General features: G+C 38.5%; 1 protein-coding gene across 3 annotated transcripts in view; it reads right to left on the reverse strand.

Moving 5' to 3' along the window:
* The window catches only part of PLD5 (phospholipase D family member 5), a 203,393-nt gene that overhangs the window by 117,845 nt on the left and 59,990 nt on the right, over positions 1–25,558 (reverse strand). For 2 of the 3 annotated variants that reach the window (XM_080389758.1, XM_080389759.1), the window contains exon 2: positions 355–491. In XM_080389758.1, coding sequence (XP_080245884.1) covers positions 355–491 — 137 coding nt within the window. Of the gene's footprint in view, positions 1–347; positions 7,323–25,558 lie in introns of those variants that run through there. The other variant, XM_080389760.1, reaches the window with a different exon arrangement.

A 25,558-nucleotide genomic window follows, 5' to 3' on the forward strand; every position in this document is an offset into this window, starting at 1 on the left:
GAAAGCAAAAAAAGCTCTTGATGAAAGACAAACATGACAGAATTGGGAACTATGTGAGCCACGTCAGCACCCATTTACTGAAATTTAATGGGCTTTGACCCAGGCTTAGAAAATAACTGAACGAACACAAGGGTCTTGCTCAAAACATATCACCAAAAATAACTTCAAAAAGTGTGCTTTACTTTGTCAAACCAACCTCCAAAACCAGAAATCCAAACCAAGAAGCCATTTCTTCCCATGGTGCCTATTCTTTCCAATTACACCACAGGATTACGGCAATTACTACATGCTATTATATAACATATATATGTTCTTGTCCACCCCAAAAGAGAAGTTTTGTTTGTTACCTCTTACCGACAGTTATTTTGACAGTTCTTTTCTGAGAGTCCATCCTCATCTTCTCCCATAATATCCACTGCCGAAAATATCAGTGCAACCAGAATTGCAAAGCAGCATACCAGTGCAAAGATCACAATGCATCTTTGCTGGGACTGAAAGAGATTAAGATTGAAAAAGTTTTAATGGCATGAGCACATTCCAGTCAATGACCTGAGACTCTAAAACTTTTACACAAGATCTAAAATTCTTTGAAGATCTTACTGCCATAGCTGTCAACATGAAACACACCTCAGGATGAAAACACTCTCAAAATTATCCTTCAGGTATCACCTTGAGATCTATCTTAAATCTCTCAGGCATTGTTAAATAATTCATGTCACAAACAATATTCAGGATTTAAACTGTTCTCTGTACCACAAGGAAAGAATTATGCATTAAAAGAATGATTCTCACATTAACTACATATTTTCTGACTGTGCCTCACAGGTAAAGTGCACACTTAGAATGGCACTCAAAAGTCTTGAGAGTTTTGTTGTGTTTAGCTGAAATAAAACATGCCATTTCGAGGAGACTGAAGAACAAAGTCTTTTTTTATTGCTACACAAAGTAACTGACATTGTTACTATGATGTCACAGCAACTGAGACACTTTGGTGAGTCCTTGCCCCACAGTACTTATAATGTAAGGAAAACAAATTTACAAATGATAGATGGGATTAAGGAAACGATGGGAGACTTGCTCAGTGTGATAGGCAATGCCCTCTGCATCCAGATTAACTATTAAGACATGGCGTAGCACTACTTTATTCTACAATATGAAATCCTGCAGTACTAGATCAGATATAACTGTGTACATCCCTAGATAAATGTGAAACCTCCTAAAGATAATCTCCTGATGTGCAATTTACATAGCTGCAGGAAAGTAAAGTGCATTTTATTCTGAAATCCAATGTTCGAACTAATATAAACTGTATTTTTTTACTGAAGAAAATATGTACAAAACTACACATACATATAAAAATGTAAAAGTCTAACTTCTGTTGCCATAGTTATTGTCTTAATTTTCATTATTGCCCTGTAATTAAAATGTCACATAAAGAAAAAAAGCTTTATAAAGGAATGGGAAAGTGGGAAAGTATATGGGAACGCAGGAAAAGTACACGGGAAAGGAAGCAACGTCATGCTTGCAGCTGAAAACCAACTTCATAGTATTTCTATTGTTCCTGACATTTTAAGAGATAGTAAGTTCCAAAGTAATAAGAACATCTTCCCATATGCATAAAGAAAAGGCCTGACTTTTTTTTTTGTTTTAAATAAGCTTCCAAAACATTCAAACTACTACATAACCTAGAAGAAACAAGCTCGTATATTGCAGAACAAATCAGATAGAAGCATTTTAATTTCAGTTTGTGAAAATCTAAAACACAGCCAACAAGTTCTTCAGACAAACAGGCACAACTTTTCTGAAATTTAGTGAGAAATGTATCCCTTTACCTAACAGTAACACTGAATGCGCTGCTTAGATTATACGCATATTTTAAATATAATGCATATTAGACAGTTTTATACATTTCAAATATCTGTTTAAATCTGTGTTTTCTTATATATGATGTAAAATATCACAAGAATGCAGCATAAGAAAATCTTCTTTAACCTTTACAAATCTTTCCAAAGACTACTACTGAAATAAATAAAATTTGGAGCTTTTTTCCTGCTGCTGAGTATATTCATGTTTATACATGTATATACTTAAGTTAATGCATTTGGGTGTCCAGACCTAAGGCTGCAGACAGGTGCACAGTAGGACTCAAGAGAAAAAGATTAAACCATTGTCTCATACTACTGGCAAGAAAAACTAAGGAGTGCCCAAGACGGAGAGGTGTTCAGCTCTGGGACGCTGCCTTACGCCATTTCTCCATCAGGCTCGCGCTCTTGCTAAGGTGACCATTGCCTCCTGCAGCTTTTTCAAGTTCTGTAACTGGATTTGCAGAACTCATTTGATGCAGCTTCTTCCAGACACTGAGCATATCACCGCAGCAGCAAGGCAGCCCAGCTACGGCGGTACAGCGAGCCCAGTGGCGCAGGGGCTCGTGCTGGAGGCCCCAAGAGCAGCAGGTGTGGCCCAGCATGGCTCACACCACCAGCATTTTTGCCTCACAAACTGGGTAACTGCAGCCACTCTACCCACTGGGAACAGCCCTGAGATGATATTTTGGGCAAATTTGTAACAGGCATCCTAGCCACCACACGGTATACATGACTTCATGCCATTGCTCCAGGGACTAAGTCCCATCTTGCTGCATTGCCACGCCAGGAGCAGAGCAACCACAGGGACTTGCAGGGTCACTGGACCAGCATGGACCACAGTAGCCTTCAAGAGAGGTTTCATCTAAAGGAGTCCACAGCACCTCTATGACACAGAAACTGGCCCAAAACTTACAAGGCCAAAACCCATATGAAATCTACAGTGTATCAAAAATTATATGATACCACAAGGACAGGGAAAAGAAGAATAAAAAAAGTTGGGTGCAACAGATGCCTTAAACTCATTCAATACCAGGAAATTTTATGGCAGCAATTTCTAGGTGGTTATGTTCAAGGAACGCTGAAAGAGGAGACGAAAACAATTCTGAGTGTTAATTCCCATGCCACATAAATTTTAGGACTAAATTCAAGGTTCCTTGACTTCTGTGATGTAGCTGAACTTTGCATGCAGTTTCAATCCTTGCTGTTTCAGTTGTGCATGCGTACAGCTCGTCAAGCTCTGCAGTTTGACTGCTTCTCACTACGAGCAACACAACTTGGCATCACTAGTAAGACCACTGCTGTCCTAAACAGTAAAGACTGAACTGCAAAATTAATGTACTGCTCTTATTTACACGGATCCTTTATATTATGCACTTGTCTTTGACAATTACAATGGGTTAATTATTTCACTTTTTCTTAAGTACCAGCTTAACAATATGCTTACAAATAGTGTAGAGGACCTTTGAAATCCACACACAATAAAAGAACCATCTTATCAAACTGTGACAATAATGTTTTTAGTCTGAATTGAGGGTAGCACAAATATTAAATAAAAGAAAACAAAAACTCTATGTCTGCGATTCTCCTAACCCTGCATTTGTAGTCACAGGTCTGAAGGATCAGGTAAAGGTTATTATAAAAAAATCCATACAGTTAGTAAGGAGGATTTTGGATTGTTTTACAGTTCATCTTAAAATTGCTCCTGCTGAATTGGGATTTTTGATTGCTTTTAAATCTATTACATTAGAAATTAATATTTGACTTTTGCTTCGATTCAAATTGGTGTTTATATTAGAAAACAAAGAATAAAAAATAGCTAGTGGCACCAAACAAGTCTTTCTTTTGACAATGGTAAAAATTCTTAATTTTCATGCACTGATGCCATACTGCAGCTAAAATTTTAATAGGCTTTTTTGCATTAAAATAGATTAGAACAGACCATATCACTGTTCTATTACACCATCCGTGTGGGCCTCTGTAATAGCAGGCTTCTTGAAGGAATTCAGAATAGAAGAGGTCATGCCACAGACAGACTAGAAGCAATCTGTTAGATTTGCTCTTCAGACTCTTGCATCGGTGGGTTGGGCTGGCAGTTTGCCTGATGCTATGTTGTTGTGTATCTCCTTGGCAATTGGGATCCCTCAGAGCTCAGACCAATCCTGCTTTCTTCAGTAAAAGCCTAATAACTCTGTGTTTAAGCTTTCAGTCTTCAAGACTTAATTATGGAACACAGGGTCGGGAGGCTAAAGCTTATGTAGTCCATCTGACCATATACATGGTTAATTTATACAAATACTACTTCTAACAGATATTTGTCTAACCTGTCCCTAAAAATTTCCAGTTGAGAGAGGTCCTAGAGTTTCTTCAGGCAACCCATCCCACGTGTCGGTACCTTACTGGTACCTAACTTAAATTTCTTATGCCGCAATGTATTTTTTTTCCCTTCCATACATGCTGAAAATGGAGAACAGAGCATTTCATTCTTTCCTGCTGCAGTCTCTTACATATTTGAAAACTTCTAGAGATGCTGAGAGGCCTGGTTCCAGAGCATCTACTAGCTTGACTGGACCTGTGAGAGGACAACCATAGCTGAGATTTCACTGTGGAGAGATCTCTACTGTAAGCCCAGACATCCCGTTGCATGAAAGATTTCTTCAGAGCTTACGGAAGATTGGGAAAGAAACTCTTGCAGGAACAAGGACTATAAAAAAATGCTGATATTTTCCATTTTATGAGCAAAATGCATTTCTTTCACCTGCCTCATCTAGCTTAAATGACACCTACATTAAAATAAATGCACCAAAACATTGCAGTTACTAAAACAAAGCATGGTGTTTGCCATGCTGTTACACTTCTAGGTAGAGAGTGAGAAAAAGAGCAAAAGCTGCACAATGGGTATGCAGTACACTACTAGTCAGACTAGCTTTGAATTTGAGAAGGGCCCTCTCTGTTTGGGTATTATTAAGAAAAAGGACAGTCTATGTCAAATAAGGTTGCACCAGAACCTGTGACACCCAAGCAGAACTGAAAATGAGAGCAAGAAAGAAAAAGGCCTCCATCTCTACTGCACTCCTGTTGCTCAAAAGCTGTTGAGAGCACTTCAATGGCCCATAAAGCTTGCATTTTCCTCACACACAATAGCTATCTCTGTAACACACTACATTTAATCAGGAGTTTACTTTTCCCTCAATACAGTACAAAAATGTCCTTCTCTCCCCAAGCAGGAGCCACGGAATTGTAATGCTGCATCTACTGGGAAAACTGAGCACGTCACAACAAAACATGTCATGGCTTTGAACTAGTGCTTCATTTTTATACCTATTTAAAGAATAAAGGAGGTAAAATTTATACTGCATACTAATACAGAATTCATATCTGCTTGTCAGAAGCACAGAGGCTCAGAGAGGCAGGTTTTCACATCTGCTGTCATATCATCCTGCAACACGTCTGAACACCAGTGCGAGAACAAAAGCGCTCGTCTTCAACACTAGTGACCTGTTCAACAGCCCTTAAAATTCTGCTTACAAGTGGGGGTTTATGGCATGCTACAGCACATTCGCAAAAGATAGCAAGGAAATGGACTTCAAGAACTAGCTAAATCATTCCTGGCTTAACCTCAGCTCTTAAAATAATTGTGTGTGCTTATTAGAGAAAAACATTACTATAAAGTGTTTTTCATTAATCTGGAACCTATATACAGCAATAATCCTCATTGCAGCCTTAAATCTCCCAACTAGTAGGATTAATAGCAATCAAAACTTAAGTTCCTATTAAACAAAAACAGGAAGGAACTGATCCAAGAGTGCTAAGTTAAATATTTTCAAATTTTCTGGGCCTAGTGAGTTTCATCTTTGGATGAGATACTGGCTGAGGCTAACGGAGAGCTTTTAGCTTTTTGCCTCTGAAAATTCACTAGCATGAGCGAAGGATCAGAAGACTGGAAAAAACAAAAATATTATCCATATTCAACAAAAAAAGGTGGGCAGGCAATAGAAGCTGGGAAATAATAAACTAGTTATTTTAAATTCAATCTCTAGAAAATACTTGAACAAGTCAGTAATGAAGCTATTATACATAAACACCTAGAAGATAAGAAATTTTATTAAGAAGTCACATCAATCAATTTTGATCTCCATCTTTCCCAGTCACAAGGCTTGTTATCATGCTGGAGAAGCTGAAAAGAACATATACTTTTATCTTTAATAAAAACTTTCTTACACACAACAGCAACTATGTCCAGATTATTATCAGAGAAGTATAAAGCTAGTTAGAATATCATGCTCACTAAAAAAAAAAGGGGAGGACGTTTTAGAAAAGATTCAGAGGATTCTGCTGTGTATCTGTTTTTGCTCACATCTTCATTAACAGTCCAAATTATGGACTAGAAATTAAACGTGCTTATTAAGTTTTCAATCAAAACCAAAGCAGCACAAATTGAAAGCATGCTGGAAGACTAGATTAAAATTTCAAAACGTTCTTGACAATTTAGGGGATACGTTGAGAAAAATAGGTTAAAATTAAATTAAGGAAAAGAGCTACTAGCAGGTAGGAGCAATCAGTTGCACAGGTACAGGAACTGAGAAACCATTAGGAAAAGGGATAATCAAAATGAGTAAGAGGCTGGAGCAGATGCTTTAGGAAGATAAAGCAAAAAAGGGTAGGACTTCGTAGTTTGGAAAGGAGAAGAAATATGACCAAGGGGTACAGAATCATCACAAAAGTATCAGGTATAGTGAAGGCAGAATTATTATTGACCAAGTGTCACCAACAGCAGAAATAGGGGATGATTACTGAAACTTGAAGGAGTTTAGTTTCCAAAAGATAAAGTGCTTTCTTATGAAGTGGATACTTAGCATCTGGAATTTGTTGCCACGGGAGACTGTGAAAGCAAACAGCAGCAGCAGGTTTGAAAACAGATTAGACAAAGCCTTCAAAAACCTGTCCAGAGCAGATGCTAAAGAAATCAGGCAGGGATGTGCTCTCAGAGATGATGGGGGACATGCGGTTGCCACCGTTAGACAGAGTACAGGACTAGACATGCCATGAGTCTGAGCTGTAGAATATATATTTCTGTACTCTTAAACAGTTTCCTTTTTCCACAGAAGGACCCACAAGTTATAGATTAATACAACCTCAACATGAATCAATTATGTCACATTGCTGTGTTGACTTATATCTCTGCATCCTGGTACAATGTTTGTACTGCATACAAACCAAAAATAATCCTTACCCTCTACTTCAAGTTGGCATATTTTTTTCACCTTTCAAGACTGCATAGAGACAGTTTAGAGACAAATCAACAATAAATATTTAGTCCTATAGTTAGCCGCAGAAAGAAGAGAATCAAGAGTCAATTCTCCAAACAACATTCTTTAATGTCAGTGTTTTCCAAGCAAACAAGGCAAATGAAGTCACACTGTGCCCAGCAGTCTCTGTCTACCCAGTTTCTTTTGAATCTAAATTACATTTCTATGCGTCTTTCTTTCAAATAATCTCAGACATTTTACAAAATCCAGTATGTAGCTAGACTTGGCTGAGAAAGACCCAAATTAGTGCCTCTAACAAATGAAAGATGGTCCAAAGTTTGGCCTTCCAGCACACACGGCGCTCAGCACCCCGCAGCCTCAGGGAGACAGGGATAGGGGGACCCCCTGCCGCGATGGGGTACACGGACCTGCAGCGAGGCAGCTGCCTTGGTTTCCCTGCTCACTGAACAAGCGGCTGATCCAACAGGTCAGGCAGAGAACACATGGCCAGACACGTTACTATAAATAGAAAACCAATAAACTACTTTGGAAGAAATCCAAGGCTTTAGGGGTTGCTTATCTGAACCTCGTCCATACAAAGTGCTATATTACAGAAAGCTATTAAGATTCAGAATATGAGCTGTATAAGAAAAAAAGGTTTGCAGCACATGACCAGCTAACCTCGAATGCATTTTGTTGACCAGAATTGGCACAAGAGAAGGACTGACAAGCCTGAATACATTTAAGCATTCAGGTGCCATTTTCCTGAAACTGGGCCCTGATTTCTCAACTCGATGTATCAACTCAGTCTACAGCATAATGTAAGACAGTATTATACTTCAGCAATGCCAAAAAAAAGGTCGTTGTCTACCCTAAAAACAACAATCTACTCAAATCCAGTGTCTCCTGCAAGGAAGGGGGTGGGGGAAATAGAGTATTGAAATTGAAAAATCTGAACCTGGCCTGAACAACCAATTAAGAATACTATTAACACCCCATTAGTAAAACCCACTGTAAATAGGGTTTCTATATCCTGATATCTCTTTAAACATCTTTAAATCTGGACCTTCTTAGTAAGGACTCTTGCCACCACTAGCACTAGGCCTATTACTGCACCAGGAATTTTGCAAATAAGAATTGCTGGGCTACAGAAAGGTATAATCGATTTCTTTTTGGATCAGCACTCAACTGTATAATAAAAAGACAAATTACTATTAGAAAAAACCAAACCAAACCAAAAAGTCAAACCCAAATACCAGAACTGATAGCAACAGTATTGGATTAACATTTTGGAACGACCCAAGAAAGGTAGGTCTTAAAAGTACACTGTAAGGAAGTATGGAGAGAAGAAAACAAATAAATAAAATAGGAACGGGCTGGGGGCAAGGATTATGTCCAATACAGGGTGGGGGGAAACCCAAAACCAGAAGTCCATCATTAGAAAGGAAGAGTTGGGGGGGGGGGAGAAAAAAAGAAAAAAAAGAAGCGGAAAGGTAAGAAAGAACAAAGGAAAAAAATTATAGAAGAAGTAACAGGTAGAAAGAAAAACTGAGAGGACTGGGAATAAATAAAACATTGAAAAGATACAAAAAGGTAAAAGAAAAAAAGGTAAGAAATTCAGATTAGCACTTGAGTCTAAAAACTAGAACACTGCAGCTAAAAATAGTGTTACTTACACATGTACATACGCAGTGCTTAAATTTATATATTAGACCTTGTATGTACAGATAAGAGACCTTCTATATACAACTTTAGTTCACAAATGTAATTAAAAACTGAACTCAGCTCCCTTCAGACATCAGATGAAACACAGCAAATAATCACTGAGCAGATGAATGTTTAAAATTCCACTATTTCCCATCAAGAACTGGATCCTGTAAGACAGCATTCTGAGAAAGAATGAAATTAATAAACACATCAAGATGCAAGCTACTCGGTATATTCCAGAACAGTCCATTTAGGATCAGTTATAATCATCGGCCGCCAGCTGGCTGGGGGGATCTAGCAGATGATACAAAGATTGGCACACAGTCTACAAGTCCAGGTATCAGCAGGTGCTGTGGTTGCCTGATGGCTAGCAAAAAATGCGCTTTGCGATTTTACACCCTTTATGTGTCACTCTGGAGTCTAGAGCATAGCAGGGCAAGCAGTTAAAAAGCTCCAAGTGGTAGCTCTACTTCTCTCCACAATTTGTAAGTGTAAATTTGTAAATGTAAATTTGATGTTGATAATCTGAACTCTTAAGGGAAAACTGGACTGAAATACCAGAATCTCTACAAATCAGAAACTTCAGTGGACACTGAACAAGAAACTGCAGTAACTTGCCACATTGTGTCTGCCTCTAGCCAGCAATTCTTATTTTCATAATCAACAGGAAAAAAAAAAAAAAAATCTACATTACTACTACCGTTTCCACACTTTACATTCACCATCATTCCATTTTTCTACTGACACTGACCCATGAATTTCTTAAATCTCTCTGGAATGAAGTGTTCATTGCACACTTTCAACTTTTAATCTAAAGATTAATCATGTTTCTACTAAAGTGAAATGGAACATTTCTAATTATATAGCGGGAAATTAAACTTTTCCTCTTAGTTGCTGGTGAAACATGCTCAAAACTTTTCCCTTAGACATTTCAGACTCATTTTAAACATCTCACCAAGAAAGAAAGGACAGCCCACATTTGAAGGACTTGAAGTCAAGCATTTATTTCACATATTTCAGGTTTTATTTCCATTTGGTCACCTTTGAGCACCAGCTGGAGTACTGTAGTGTCCATTTGGCTACAGTGACTCCAGAGTGAGTCCATCCCACTCCACCGGGTCAGTCTAATACAGGTTGCTCTGGCAGCCCAATTCTGCCCCAAACTAGGCAGGACTACAGCAACTATAGGACAGATCTACCTCTTCAGGTAAAGCTCCTAAAGGAGCAAAATATAACAGCTGTAAAGATTCTAAATTTCAGCATCAAGCCTGTCACGCTATTCAGGCATGTTCCAGCCTAAGGCCAATCTGCTGAGACGGTAACATCCAGCCATACAAAACACTTCTGACAGTTTGAACCCAGGACAAGAAGCATTGGGGGACAGAGCAGGATGGGTGTGCTGTGGCTAGCTGGTATGTAGCATTGCAGCACCCAAGGATTTGAGGCTGCCTGGCAGAGGGGATCAGCAAAATGTTGGGCAGCTATTCTGTGTGCACACAATAAACAAACTTTTATGTGCAAAAGACCTTTTAAGAGAAAATACAGTAAGCCTAACAATATCAGTGCAAGTATGTCCGTGACAAATCATTCCATATCACTTTGGCATCCAAAAAGCACCTAAACGTCTTTGCAGGTCTTACCCATATCGGTGCCGTGTCCCCTGATATCAGTGGGTGTTTGGAACGTAGATTTTAGTTCCAAGACAGTTACTAAATGCACAATTTATTTTTGTGTGTGCATATATTCTTAAATATGTATATTTAAACACCCCATATAGATAATAATGCCCATTAACAGCTAACACAAACCTCTTTCTAAATCCCAAAGAAAAATTAGTAGTATGTTAGATTCAGTTATATATGTTTATTTCTGAAGGCAGACCAGACTGTATACAGATAAATATACTGATTTCATACTTGTGATCTCTAATCTACAAACAGGAATACCTCTGTGATGTTTAAAAGTAGCTATAATTTATTTTAGTAGTTCAGCAACTGTGGAAAAAAAATACTAGTGACATAGTTAAGTAACCTAAAACTTGCTGACAGCACAGCATCAACTGCAAAAGTCACATTTCTTTTAAGAAAGTATTTTATCTAATAATGCTGATAATAAGGCTTTAAGATGAACTAAATGAAATCTAAAAATCATGATACATTTTTTTCCCAGTGTTTCCATATGTCATTTTTGGCACATGAAATGATCATATGTACAGATAGCTCAAGCTTCTTGCACACAGGCTTTCATTGTTTTTCTAAGATACTTTCAAAAACAGATGACAAAAAAAAAAAGAAAGGATGAAATGTAAAAAATTGTGACTACTGCCACATAAATACCATCAGGGAGGCTGCTAGATAGAAATCTCAAGTGCAGTTCTGCAGCATAACAAGCTCACCATTACCTGGACCATGTTTTTTTCTTAGCCAAACTAACAAGGCAAAATACATTACCTTACGCTTTTTCCACAGAGGTTTAAGCATTTAATCCCATGATTGGGACAGGCTAAGAGTGCACAAGCCATTAATTACAGCAATATCACTTTCATTCCCAATAAAGCATTCATTCCACAATGAAAGGCAGGTGGTGCAACTGAACCTGGAAGTACTAACTTAGTGTATTAGATGAACCATAAATTGTCGATTTCCTTTTCATAAAGAGTAAAAAGCAAATTAGGAAGTTTTCAATTTTTTTTAAAGGGTTTGCTTTTACTTATCCTGATGAGACACGCTTAAGGAAAAAGTTTTATTAACACTATTGACACAAGTTCATGAAATGTAATTATCTCATATGGGAAGCATCTATTTTTAGCTCATTTGGAATATCTAACTACACCAGGAGTACATGTTGAACTAATGGATTTGCCATTCGGCCAAGCAAGTTAATTCCATTGTCACAGAGAACACAACCAATGTGACATTCACAGTAGGAATTACATTCTACTGTAAAGACAGATAAAGGAAAATAAAGAGAAGCTTATGATCCACACCTAATCAGAGATATAAAGGTAAACTAGATAATTACAGTGATTATGTGTATCTGATCCATGCTTTCTTTCTTATGACAGACTTGAGCGGTAATTTAGTTACCGTGGTTTTTTATACTATAGAATTCTGTATTTGAATTAAATGAAAGCATTTGTAACTTTTATATCTTAAGTAATTCTACTTGATGGATAATTCCTTTACTGGCTGGAAAATATGTAACATGACTAAAGATGGGACAGCTGTATTGCCTGTGGCTTCTGGGAATGTAAAATTATATACAGAAAACCGATCCCTACTATCATTTTTGGAAATAGGAACCATTGGTCCAGGTCATTCCTTGCCTACCCAATGCTTTCAAGAAGTTCTCTATGTCAAGACCCCTGAATTTCTGCTGAAAAGGAACAAGACACAAAAATGTCCCTCCTTGGCATCCGATACTTTTCTATGATTCTTAATGACACTTTTTAGGGCAAACAGAGGACTGAAGGGGGGGGATGTACACCATCCAGATGCAGCACCATCCAGGACCCTGCATGCAAAGCTCCAACAGGAGAAAGCCAACTGGAAGTATCCACTTCCATATGCATTCTACAAAGGCAGCTGTCTCTCCCTGGAGGGGGGCCCAGGGGCTCTGCTTTGCTTGCTCAGTTTTCTCTGACCAAGAGGGATGTTCTAGTTCTTCCGGTTTGGGGTTTTTTTTTTTTGTTGTTGTTGTTGTATTGTTTAGGGTTTGGGGTGTTTGCTTTTTGTTTTGTTATTGGTTGGGTGGTTGGTTTTTTGTTGGGGGGTGTGTGTGTATTTTGGTTTGGGTTGTGATTTTTTTTTTGTTTCGTTTGTGTTTTATTTTGGTTTTTGATTAAAGCACTTTGCAATGTGCTTCAATGATTTAGGAATGACTTAGGTAAGGAAAGAATGAATTCTTCAAAGTTTTCAATGACCAGAATGTCTGCGGCTAGTTATTTACAATAATTGTTAACGATAAGTCTTATTATTCAAATACTCAAAAATATTTGGTCAGAAAGACTTCCTCTGAATCACAGCAGAAGAAAAAAGATTTAAATATTTACAATGAGAATAGAAGTACACATGCATATACAACGGGCAAAGAAACAAAGAGCACCAAGAGAAAAAAAAAGTCATGAAACAAACAGCAACAGGCCCTTAAGACCTCCCATCTTCTACTTCCCTTTACAAAATCTCTTTATGTATGAGATCTGTTCCAGTGGCCTCAGTATACCTCATGGCTGTAGGAGTATTTTTCCTACCCCTAGTTGAGCTGACACACATCTTTATGCGTGGAGGCGATAGAGAAGAGAATCAAGCAAACTGGCCAAAGTAAATTGTTCCTGGATGTCCTCTTCTTCCACTGTTCCAACTTTATTTAGCCTTTGCTCCTTCCCTGCTCCACCAAACAGCAAAATAATCCGTCATCATCATGGTGTCACTCCCACTAACAAGCCTCCACTCTATTCTGCCATCTTATGTGTTTCTCTCGTCATACAGTGCAGAAAATAGTCCACAGAAAGGACAACAGGTTTTGAAACCAGAAGGAGATAACAGGTATCTTGAGGGGAGGACAAAAAAAATCAGCATCAGCAGGATGTAGTTTTGGTAGGACCAGAGAAATTGATTTTCTAGAGAGTGCTGCAACCTTCCTACAGCAGCAGAGTGCAGAACCACTCTACATTGATTAACTTTTTACCTTTCACTGGAATTACTGGATACCTCTTCCACCAGCAGGAATGCTCCCTCCATCACCCCTTCCTGTGCTGCCTTATCTCCATGTTAATAAGGTCAGAATCCTTCTGGTATGTTGGGATATTAGTGTCCCATTTTACAGCCTTTTGTCAGGTTTTGTTTCTCTGCCTTCTTTTTCTCATTTATTACCTTTGTGGAAAATGCTTTGTCCTGCTCTTTCCTTAGTCTACTAAGCAAAATATTTATTTTTATTTTCTTACTCTGTCTATATAAGAAATAAATTAAGAAAATATATAAGAAAAACATTACACATAAGGATAATCTATCAATATCATAACTGACTGAACATACATTAAAAAAAAGTTAGCTTAACTTCCTATATTTTCTCTTTTGTCTTTGATTGGTTTTTGCATCCAAGTAATTGAAAATCCTGATAAAACAGGCCCAGTTATGTAAAAGTTTGACCTTACTAGGCGGCAGAGAATCTGCTCTTTCCCTCAACTCATCATCAATTTTCATGACACATGACTTGAAAATCTCTTGAAACCTTCACCTTTCTATTACATATCCGTTAAGTCAAACAATGGATTCAGAAGCCACTGAGATAAAAAAAAAGATGCACACACATGAATATAAATATTTACACAAACAGCCCTGACCACACAAGTCTCAGCTTAATAGGAAAACAATCTTAAAGATTAAATATGATATCAAATATATATGATTGTTATGGTTAAAAAGAAAAAAATAATCCATAGAGTTACATGTCGGTTGTCATTAAAACCATCAAGTGTTCTAGCCTACCTGAGTTTGTGTCTAGTTTTATTGTTTTAAATCAAGTAACCACCATAGATACTTTTATCATTGCCAGTCTGGAATTGTATTCATTCTGTAAAATAAAACACGGCAGGAAGCTACTGTGAAGTTCCGGCTTCTTATTCTCAGTTCTGTAGCACAAGTTCTCGATAAAGTAGAAAACTTCACAGAGGTGAGGACGAACCTTGAACAGAAGAAGCCAGACAGCAATCTGACACGGTGGAGGCACACACCCCTCACTGATGCTTCAACGTTCCTGAAAGGAGAGGAGGTGTATTGTACCTCACCAATGGAGGTGATGATGCATCAGAGAAAGTTCCAGGAAAGAGTAACTGCATGCCAAAGAGTGTCACTAAGCGTTGCCACCTTTCATCCTACGGTGAAGCCCAATACTTTTCTGGAGCATCTTTTTTTCTTTTTTCTCCCCCCCCCCCCCCTTCTCATTTCTGACAAACTTCATTGCAAACAATCTCTTTGGAGGAAGAGAAATTAAGTTATTTGAAATAAAAGCCTATTATGGCAGACTATCAACTGAGGAAAATTGTTTTGGGCACAGGTTTGTGCTCACAATACCTTACAAGCCCTTTCTAAATTGCAAAATAAAGAGCAGCTTAAGCTTTCAGTTAAAAATCAAGGCCCTAACACAGCAAAATGGTAAAGAGATTGAACTGCGAAATCACAGTCTCAAAATGACAGTCTCATGCCCAATCTGTATTTATTAATATAATAAAATTATATTAAAATACATTTTTAATAAATTCGTATTAATAAAAAATAATTTATTAAAAGCTGTCTCCAAAAAGTAGCCATTTTGTTAAGTTCTATAAAATTCACACAGACATTCACATTTCATCTGCCACATTGTCCAAAATTTTCATACAATAAGATGCCAGGGGTCTCAAAATATGGAAGTTTATTTATTTCTGAGAAAACAGCAAAATGCTAAATAATTGCTAGCATTTTGGAATTTGAGCTATCTAGATCTTACACTGTCGGATTATGTTGACTTGCATTTTAACTTTTCTCCTGAAAGCAATGGCTGTAACACACATGCACACTGCACTTACGAAAACAAGCTTAGTCTAAATAATTTTTGTATGCACTGCTTAAGGCTGAAATGTATTTCACACAAATAAAAACCACTACAGTGTTTATTGTGTATTCTGGGGAAATAATAAATGGAATTCAAGTAAAAGGAGGTACACATTTGCTTTCTAAATGTGTGACATTTTAAGAACTATAATTTTAAGCAATGCGCCTGGATACTCTATGACTCACAAACAGCAAACTCAGATAATACAAGCTGATAACATTTCCAGATTGCACTGCATCACCATGTGTCCCTGTACCTACTTGTTGAGATGATTCCCTCTGTATAGGAAAAGAAAGCCTAATGGCAACAGGCTTGCTTTTCTTAATTTCCTAGCCATTTATAAAGAAAGTCAATAAAACATCCAGTGGTATAAATATACTATGTATGCGCTTCTTCCAGAGCCCATTCAAAACAAATTATTTTGATTCTTTCTGAGATAATATGCATTATCAGACCAAGACAAAAGAGACTTACTGCAGAAGCTGTACAAAAGGCTGTGCATGTGCTCATACCATCAGCTGATTGATGCTCCACACTCACGTCTACATACATTTTATTTTTAAATTGCAGGTATTTATTCCCGTATTAATCTCTTCAGAGACTTCCATGAAAATAATTACAGAAAGTATTGCTCCACAAACTAAAAAAAGGTTAAATTTGTTGATTGACATGCATTGAATGAATTAACGGTAGCCAAGCAAATTAATAGTTATCTTTGCTGGCATTTGTAAGATATGCACATATACACATATCTGTCCCCTAAAGTTTATTTCTGGGCAAATGCCATTGTATATCAAAAGCACAGAACAGTAATTCCCAGACTTTCTGGGTCACTGAAAACACTGCCAGACCTCAAGAGCTGTAGTAGAAAACCACAACTATTTATCAAAATATCACAATTGCAAACAAAGCAAACAGTAGTATTTAATAGAGTTCCATGGGTTAGCTACAGATCACCTACCATAATTTTTGTAGGTCATCAGTGCTGTCCAGAGTACATCCTATAAAGTTTCACAGCCAGAGAGAGCTTAACCATCTGGGGTTAGTTACCTTTTCCTGTAGTGGAGAGAAATGGGGAAGATGCACAAACCCCACTCAACCCTAACTCTCCAAATGTATAGAGAGATGGTCAGAATATGCATTCCCAAAAGGTAGCAAAGGACAAACCTTTGTAGCAGCTTTGAGCTAAAGATGTACGTATGCATGTATTATCGACATAAATGTCTGTGAACACACTGAGATGTTGTATCACTAAAACCAACAAATGCTTTACAGTAAGCTGACCAAAGGAGCCATGCTTGTTGCTGTTTACTGAGGAGTTACCGGGAAGAGGGTTGCTCTAAAATGCTATCCTTATGCACTAAAGAGCCACCAAGCTCACTGCCACACTCCCAAGGCAGATTTAAGTCATGGTATGAGTCATGATCTACATCATTTCTCATGTTCCCCATCGCTATACTGATGGCAAACTTCCCATCTGCTCCTGCCTTTGCTATCCCCCACCTTTCTTCTGTACTGAATTTGCTACTGGCTTTGAACAAGCCACCATGTATAATAGCAATGTCGCCACTGTCCCTAAAAGGAGCAAGGCTTAACTCTATCTTCAAGAAGCATGTACAATTGGTTTTGTATTGCAAAAGCCAAAAATCTACTTTGAATAAAAAGATGATAAACTTCTTTCAAATCATAAAACTGTAGCCTTTCTCTTTCAAGGGGCATTAACATGCAGACTATAATCACATAACAGTCACTTGTTCAAAACAACCTTTTCCAGGGACAATATGCACTTTATTGTTTAACACCTTTGCCTTTTCTACAGTTCATACTGTCTATGAAAACCCCAGTTCCCTATGGACCTAAAGGCATAATTAGATACGTGCCTAAGCAAAAGCTCATTCACTTCACTAAGCTCAAATTCATGTTTTGCCAAGGATGTGAAACTGAGGCTAAAATCTACCACATTCGTTTGCCATGTTCAGAATGTACAGCCAAGTAGCAACCTCATAGCTCAAACACTTCTGTTTGACAAGGCTTTCTGCTAGACAGACCTCTTGATCTCATTTTGAGATTAGTTTAAATATATAAAGAAACACTATCAGATATGGTGTAGTCATCAGCTTGATTTATACTTTCAGTACAAAAGGCTCGATCAAAATTTAATAGACAATTCAAACCATCTGGCACCTTATTAAGTATTCACATATTACCCTATTACATATTACCAAGAAAAGATGGCATTTTGATTTTCCTTTGTTGCAAACACTTTTTGACAGATTATTTTCTTTGTCCCTTTCTTCTGTGCCATTCCTTAAAGGCTCTTCCACAACATGCAAGAGTTCCAGATTTTGTCCCTCTTATGGCAATTATGCTCCTCTAAGGGACATACCAAATGGCAAGGCAGCTCACTTTGCCTGCTAGGATTGCAAGGCTGGATTTGTTTCTGAAAATGTAGCTTTGTGCTCAGCTGCTGAGCATTTTACTGAGACAAAGTGAACAACCTGAAAATGAAGCATGACAGTAACTTCTTTTTCTGTCTGCAGCTGCACTCTTATTATATACATACTGCTAACATCTTACTAAGTTTACCGACTTTCTTCAAAATTTGCACTAATATAACATGAATAGAATTTGGCTGTTGTTCTTAGCTTATGTTCTTAGCTTAGTCTGTAGTTCTCAATGGCTGACAACTTCTACAAAGCTATTTAGTAAAGATGAAATTGTTTAAGTACATGTCATTCTGATAGATCTGTTTCTTGCACAGCTTTCAGCTTAGTTCTTACATGAAAAAAACCAACAATGGGAATACTGGAAACTAACTAAGCTTACTATCTCAACTACATACTAATAATTTTGTAATAAACTGAGATACTTTGCAAAAACTTATTATAAAGCTCAACAATTTTACCCCAGAAGCATAGAAACTATGTTTTTAAACATGAGAGGGGAAAAAAATATTAGTTTCTATGGAAGCCACGTTAGTTCAATCTGAAAGAAATCACCTAGCAATTTATAAATTCAATAAATATGCTTGCACATATCCAGAGATCCTTCCAAGGGCATTGAATCTATTTGCTATATCTGCAGAAATTAATATATTCCCTTTCTGATGTTTTGTAGCTGTGCAAATTACTTTGTAGATGGCAACATTGGCAGTTTATCTCTTTACTATATAAGAATGGGATCATAGGCACTAAAAGATTATTTGACAAAGCACAAAGATCTTTGGCTCAATGCAGAATTTTCCAGTGCTCTGTTCTCTGCTAGACGATCACAATGCTTCCCATAGAAAGCTGAAAGTACCCAGACAAACTTCTTGACTGAAATGAAGATCTACAAGTTTGAAAGAAACAAGAAATTATCTGAAGGTTTAAAAAAAAAAAAGGCACACCCAGAAAACAGTTTGAAAAAATTTGCTGTCATCTTATCTTTATTTTACCATAGATAAGCACAGGGCAGAACACAGCATGTGAACTAATAGTTGTTTAAAATGCTGTAACTAATGGTTTGGATGGTATCCTTTTTGAAAATCAAGCCCTATCTCCTGTTCTCTCCAGCCTCTGTGCTGTCATCCCTCAGCTAGGCGGCCATACAGCTAGCAGAGATACTTCAAGGAGGTACCTAATGTGTAGGCAAACTCGGCCACTCGGCTGTTGCAAGACAGGGGAAGTGAACAGCCCTTCCCCATCGTTCGCCTAAGAGCTGGAATGGCTATAGGGCAACACCAATGCCATCAACATGTCAACATGAATTAATGCTCACTAGATGACACCGTTCCAAAGGCAGACGAGGATAATGAGGTTGCAGAAGTTGGTTAAGGCCACTTTTCTCAACAGCAATCTTGGCATACTGTACAAGGTGATTAAAACTGAGTTGGCAGATAGTGGGCTGTCTGTAACAGACAGTGCTGCTATGAAAAATTTTTTTTACATCTTTATTATTTCTCCAAGGTACATGCAGAGTCATAAAAATCAGGAATGTGGTTCTGTTAATGCAGTATCACAGGATCCAAACTGCCCTTTTCAGCCTCCCTGACAGAAGAAAGCTCTATGGACTAGAATGCGACAGGTCTATGGGATGACAGAGGACAGAAAAAGAAGACTAAACTTGGAAATCACCAGAGTGCTAAGACGGTGAAATTTAAAGAACTACTTTTAGAAATGTGAAAAGACAAATACCACAAAAATGCTACTGGTATTTGATACTGAATTGTCCTGAAAAATGATACATTGACTCACAGGCAAACCTAGCAGACTTAAAAAGAGTCATGGTTGCATCCGTAACGCCACCCAGGGTGAGTGCTCCAGCACGATTGTAGTTAACTACAGCACTTGTGCTCACCCTCTGTGGCCCTGATGTTGGAGCAAAGACCATAATGAAGAAAGAACCTTGTCATGGTGCATCTGATATTCAGAAACCCCTTCCATAACGTCGTTATGTTCAAATCCCTTCTATCTTTTTTCCCCCGTTTACCATCTATAGTGTCTGGTATACCCAAGGAATAAAACCCAATCTTTTCATATAAAGTATATTTTGCTTTTCCTTCTGCAATAAGAATATATTTTTGCTATAACTCACTCATTCTCCCTCAGTTTCAGCATGTACCCTGTCTCATCCTTGAAAAGATATCTTTGGACTGGAGAGTAAAGATGTATTTAGACTTTGTAGCATGCCCTAACACCTTCACTCAAAAAGCCAGGGAGGCTTCAGTATGTTCTACAAAAATCTTTTGACTGCTGTCAGAAGTGTCAGAAAACAACATCAAAGTCCCCTGAGAATATGGGAGGGTGCCAAAAACAGAAGGAGCGGCAGAAGCAATTTCCATCTACCATTTCAGATTGTCTTCATTTTCAATACGCGCTTGGAAACTTTCAATAGTTTCAGCTTGCCCCAGCCCATGCCCACAGCAAATAGCTATGGCTCTTCTCACGACTTACAACACCTATACCACCACAGGAAAAAAAATCTGTGCAACCGTGACACCTCATTCTAAAATACCAGTCCAATATTAAGACACGACATGCTGGCTGCCAAGACTTCCCTCCCTCCTTCTACCTGAAGTGTTTTTCCTTGGCTTTGTTTATGAAGGTACAGAGAATTTTACTTCCTCTTTAAATGGTACACTGAGTCCTCCCTCTGCTGTGAGAATCTCCTTACACCACCAGTTGTATTTAAATTTTATTAAATAATATTTCAGATGGACTTTAGTTAATAAATGCATTGCAGATATACATAGATAGTATAGAAACTTAACATACCAGGACTATGGAGGAATTCCCCCTTTCATTTTAGCCTCCTGGCACTAAGCCCTCCAAATATTATAATTTCTGTTCTTAACCTCAATCCAAAAAATGCAGAGATCTGGGGAGTTTGTTAAGGGAAGAAGAAAGGCTTTTAATTCAGGGGTTTGTGAAGATTGTAAGCTAACAAAAGCACTGTTAAGCCAAACATCCAAAAAGTGGTACCCAGCTAAAACCATTTCTATACTCCTTTTATCTTTTTTAAAATATGTCAGAAAATCTGTAAAATCACATCAGTGCATCACTGAAGAATCTAACACAGTAGCAACTTACTAAAGGTAAGATTTCCTCCCCCAACATTAGCAACGTTCATTACTGCCTTCATTGATCATTTTCTCAGTTACGTGACAAAATCTATCCCAGTGGGCAGCCAGTTAGGTGACAACAGTTAGTCACAGATTAGTAAAGGAGGCATCCAAGGGCAAGAAATTGCAGTAGGACCTACTGATGCCAAGTGACTGGATGGTACTAGAATATTATGCAACTGCATATAATATAGTGCACATGACATTCTAACTTGATTTGCCTCAAAATTATTTTTAAATTAAGTAATACCATCTATACGCAAGATCCTAGTTATAGAACATAACCTTATGGAAACATCAACTTAGTGTCTGGAGGTCAAACAGGCAAACCGAATTATCAGAAAGGGAACAGAAGACCCAAGAAAATTTCTTCACGCTGTGAAATTTTATACATTTGCGTACCCACAACCTGAGTGTCACACACAATTCTGGTCCACTCGTTTCAAAAATCAAAGAACTGGAAGAGGTATGGAAAAAGGTAAAAAGGACAATCACAGTCTAGAATGTTTCTGTATAAAGAAAGATTAAATAAACTGGTAGTCTTCAGCCTGGAAGAAGATATGAGTAAGAGAGGAATGTGACAGAACTATAAATTTCTAAGCGGCATGGAAAAGATGACTAAGAAACAGTTATTCACCATCTCTTCCAATAAAAACATTAGAGGGCATTAATTATGTTGGCAAGTTCAAAATCAACACAGACACGTACTGTTCCACACAAGGCATTGTTAAGCTGGGGAAACCTTGCCGTGGGACACCAGAGATGCTAGAAGCTTACACAGGCTTGAAAGCAGAATTTTTAGGGTTTTCTTCATGAATGAAGAAAAGCCCAGGGAGCTAGTAAAGACAAAGACACCAACTCCCAAAACTGGAGATTACAGTGTTTGGGTGTTTTCTTCCCTCCTTGCCAGGCTCCCATCAGAAAGGGGACACCAGGCTGGACGGATGTTCAGCCCCAACAGTGCGGCCACTCTCGCGCCCTTGGTACGCCTTCCTGGGGAACGACCACCCAACACTCCGGGGCTGTATTTCAGGGCATTGCTGCTGTAAGACACACTGCCCACTCAACGTTAGTAACATATTCACTTCCAAGACAAAATACCATACTGAATGAATGGCCACCACCATTTTCTTTTGAGTTCCAGAGCTTCAAGGAACATCTCAGGTGACAGTCACACAGCGCTAAGGAAATAGCCATAGCACATGGCCCTGCCATGGGCCCCACTGAGCCGAGGGGCTACCTGTGGCCCAATGCCTAGTGCCAGGGCTGCCCCCAGCCGCCCTCCTCCCTGGCTGGGGTGGTGGGACAGACCCAGGCCACCAGGCCCTGCCCTGGAAGAGCCCAAAGGGACCCCCCCGTCCACATGGTGCCCAGGCCAATGGTGCCCACTGCACAAAACAGCCTGCATCTCCCCCACCCAGCAAGGCAAACACATTCCTGGAGAAAGAGAGGGAAAAGAATTTTACTGCTCTTGTTGATCCCTCAAAATCTGCACCAAAGGACAAGCTCACTGATCACAAATCTCAGGGGCACGCCTTGCAGAGATGAGGAGGTTACCGTGTTGCACACAGGCTCTCACCGGTGGCAGGGGGGGTCTGCGCTGTGCCTGCTGAGGGACCCAGAGTTGTCACTTCTGAGCAACTGCACACAAGCTGTCCTACTATTTCAAGCAAAGAACGATCATACAACCCGATTCTGCAGCTATTGAGCTTAAAACACATCAACAAAGTCATGCTATCTGTATGCCTTTAGATCACCATAAATCGCATGTTTAGCCAAGCTACCTTGCATTTACCATCATTTCAGAGCGCATACGTTTAGTAATCCGTTTGGCTCTTCATGAGCCTGAACTCTCACCATCCTGGAGACTTCCACTGGAGTATCTATTCCAAAGGACTTTTCAAGGTTTCTTTCTTCTTGCACATCAGTGTAGAATGAACATCAACATTCATCTGTCAGATGTATCCAGTCATCATTACAAAGGAGACTTATTACTTGACAAAACTTAAATCTTTGTGCCTTTCAGTAAGATTTATTCATGGCATAAGAACAGGAGGAAGACTGACATACCCCTTTACATAAATCTTGAAACATTTAAGCCCATTTGTACTTGGATTTATGACAGTAATAAGCAACACAAGTGTAGGTTGGGTTTATTAAAATTAATAACCTCAATAAAAACAACAGCACCAGCTACATATAAACAGCACCAACATAAACACAGAAAACTGGCTCTGATGTTAAAAAAAATAAAGCTAGCTTTATAACCGTCTGTCATGATGCTAACTACATCCAGTTCAATCTATCAGAAAGTAACACAATTAATCAAAGCCCCACGCTAGCAAGGTGTTAGTCCTAGCCTTCAGAGGCATTCACTTTTTATTACTGTACGAGACCTTGGAGCTCCCCACTCCCACGTGTTCTGTGTCAAAGCTCAGCTTCCAGATAGCAGCACACTAGATTGATGAAGACAGTAATTTGATGAAAACAGTAGTTTGATCTTCTACTTACTTTTCATCTTAAAAATTAAGTTTATTGAGAAAAAGTAGTGCTTGTCTAGCCTAAGAACAGCTCTCATATCTACGGATTTATGTGCTTTCATACATGTATATTCCATATTAAAAAAAAGCAGCAATGCAAATGAGTCTCCATAACTGCATACATAAAGGTACTGTACACTTTGGCTATACAGCCTGCTCCTCTTTCCCAAATAATAATGGAAGAAAAATTAATCTAGCAGTGCCTCACAGCCACCTGAAAAGCCTAGTCCTCAGAATTATCTCTATTTTGCCTTTCACACACGTTTTACTAAGTTGGTTTTTGCTTATTTTGAATAGACTCTGATTGTAACAAAAGGTAGAAATACTCATCACCACCGGAAAAAAAAAAAAAAACCAAAAAAAAAACCATGTAAAAAGGATAGTTTTCAAGCTCCCTGAGTTGGCATAATTATGGAAGATTTGTATGACACTCAGTAAATAGGATGAATCATAAACTCAATGTCACTGACTGAAGCAAGATTTATAGAATTTAATGGAATTGGCATAAAATTCACTATGTTGATATCATTAAAGTGAATGGAAAGTTCTTCTAGTCCCACTGGAAACTTGACAAGGCTGTAATTGATTGAGGTTTCTACTAAACAGAATTAGCAACTAATAAACCACGTAGGGAAGGTTAACTGTCATCTCCATCTTACGGTTAGGTAAAATGCATCTGTCTGTGGCTGGCCACTACAGGGGAATATCAAATACAGGCAGCCCACTGCAGCCTGGAAATTCTTGCCTATTTCTTTGGCCATTCTCAACAGAGTAAACAAGCGTCTAGTCTCTTCTGCAATTTGACAGCACTCTCAGGCTCTAAATCTAGTCTCTTTCTTCCTTATTCAGGTTAGAGGGGTGGGCAAAGCACCCAGCAGTAAAAGAACACAACCTACATCAATTCTGTGAATAACGCAGAGTTTACCAAGCCACGAGCATAGGACCACAGAACCAACTATGTGAAAAATGAAATTATTCAAATGGGGGAAGGGGGAAGTTGACACTGGTAAAATAAGGTTCATTAAGTTTCAAAAATGATAATTTTTACAGTGTTATGAAGCAGGATCTCAATCCTAATTTATAAATACATTCTAACATCTCCATAACAGACCCACGTTCCTTACACCTACAAATGCAAATCCACTACAGATTTTTTTTTCTGGATTACTGGTTTCTTAAACTTAAGAACCCCTAATAGGCATCAAGGCAGCAAAACATAGTGCTCCTTGCCTTCTACAATATTGATTCTTCAGGCTGAAAGAATATGTTCTAATTCTGGTGACAAGTGAGATGTATTCCATTTTCTGCTATGCACTGTCCCTGCTTCTCTTCATTTAAAGGAGATGCAACATGTACAAGACCAGTGCTGATAGCACAATTAGAGTTACATTAACAGACTATGAATTTCTTAGAGCAACATTAGAAGCAGCAATGAATCTTGAATTCAGATACTGAAAAGGTTCATAACTTTAGAGCACCAGTAGTGTGAGCATCTTTGTATTATATAGCCTGCAGGAGGAAAACCAGGAGAATTTACAGCTCTTTCTCAGAACACCATGAACTTGAAAGTACAAACTGATAGAAAAAATTATGAAAAATGATTTGGTAATTCAAAACAGCATTCAAAGAACAAAGTCCCCCGAGTGACTTTCATGACCAGAGAGTAAATTCCAGTGGGTTTTTTTGTGCTCTCACAGTCTTAACACACTGACTTTTTCATTTATGCTTAGCAATACCCTTGCCTTTATGAGCCAAAACACAGGCTCCTTGCCAAATCGAAGTCTGCAAAACTCTCCCCTGCAGTAGATAATGTCTTCCACCCCAGAAGTCCAAAACTCTTAGTTTTCAAGCAAGCAGCTCCCGGAACTTATTCATGACAAGTGAGGGCACTGCCTGGATGAACAGGATGGGGCTGCGTGGCCTGAGGCATGGCAGCAACATGCAGCCCGTTCCAGCTGCTATAGAAGCACATCCTGAAGAGGGACGACTTACTGGATAACCTTGCTC

This window comes from Falco punctatus (genome assembly GCF_963210335.1).
Source record: "Falco punctatus genome assembly, chromosome: 5".
In the NCBI taxonomy this organism is placed as follows: domain Eukaryota; kingdom Metazoa; phylum Chordata; class Aves; order Falconiformes; family Falconidae; genus Falco; species Falco punctatus.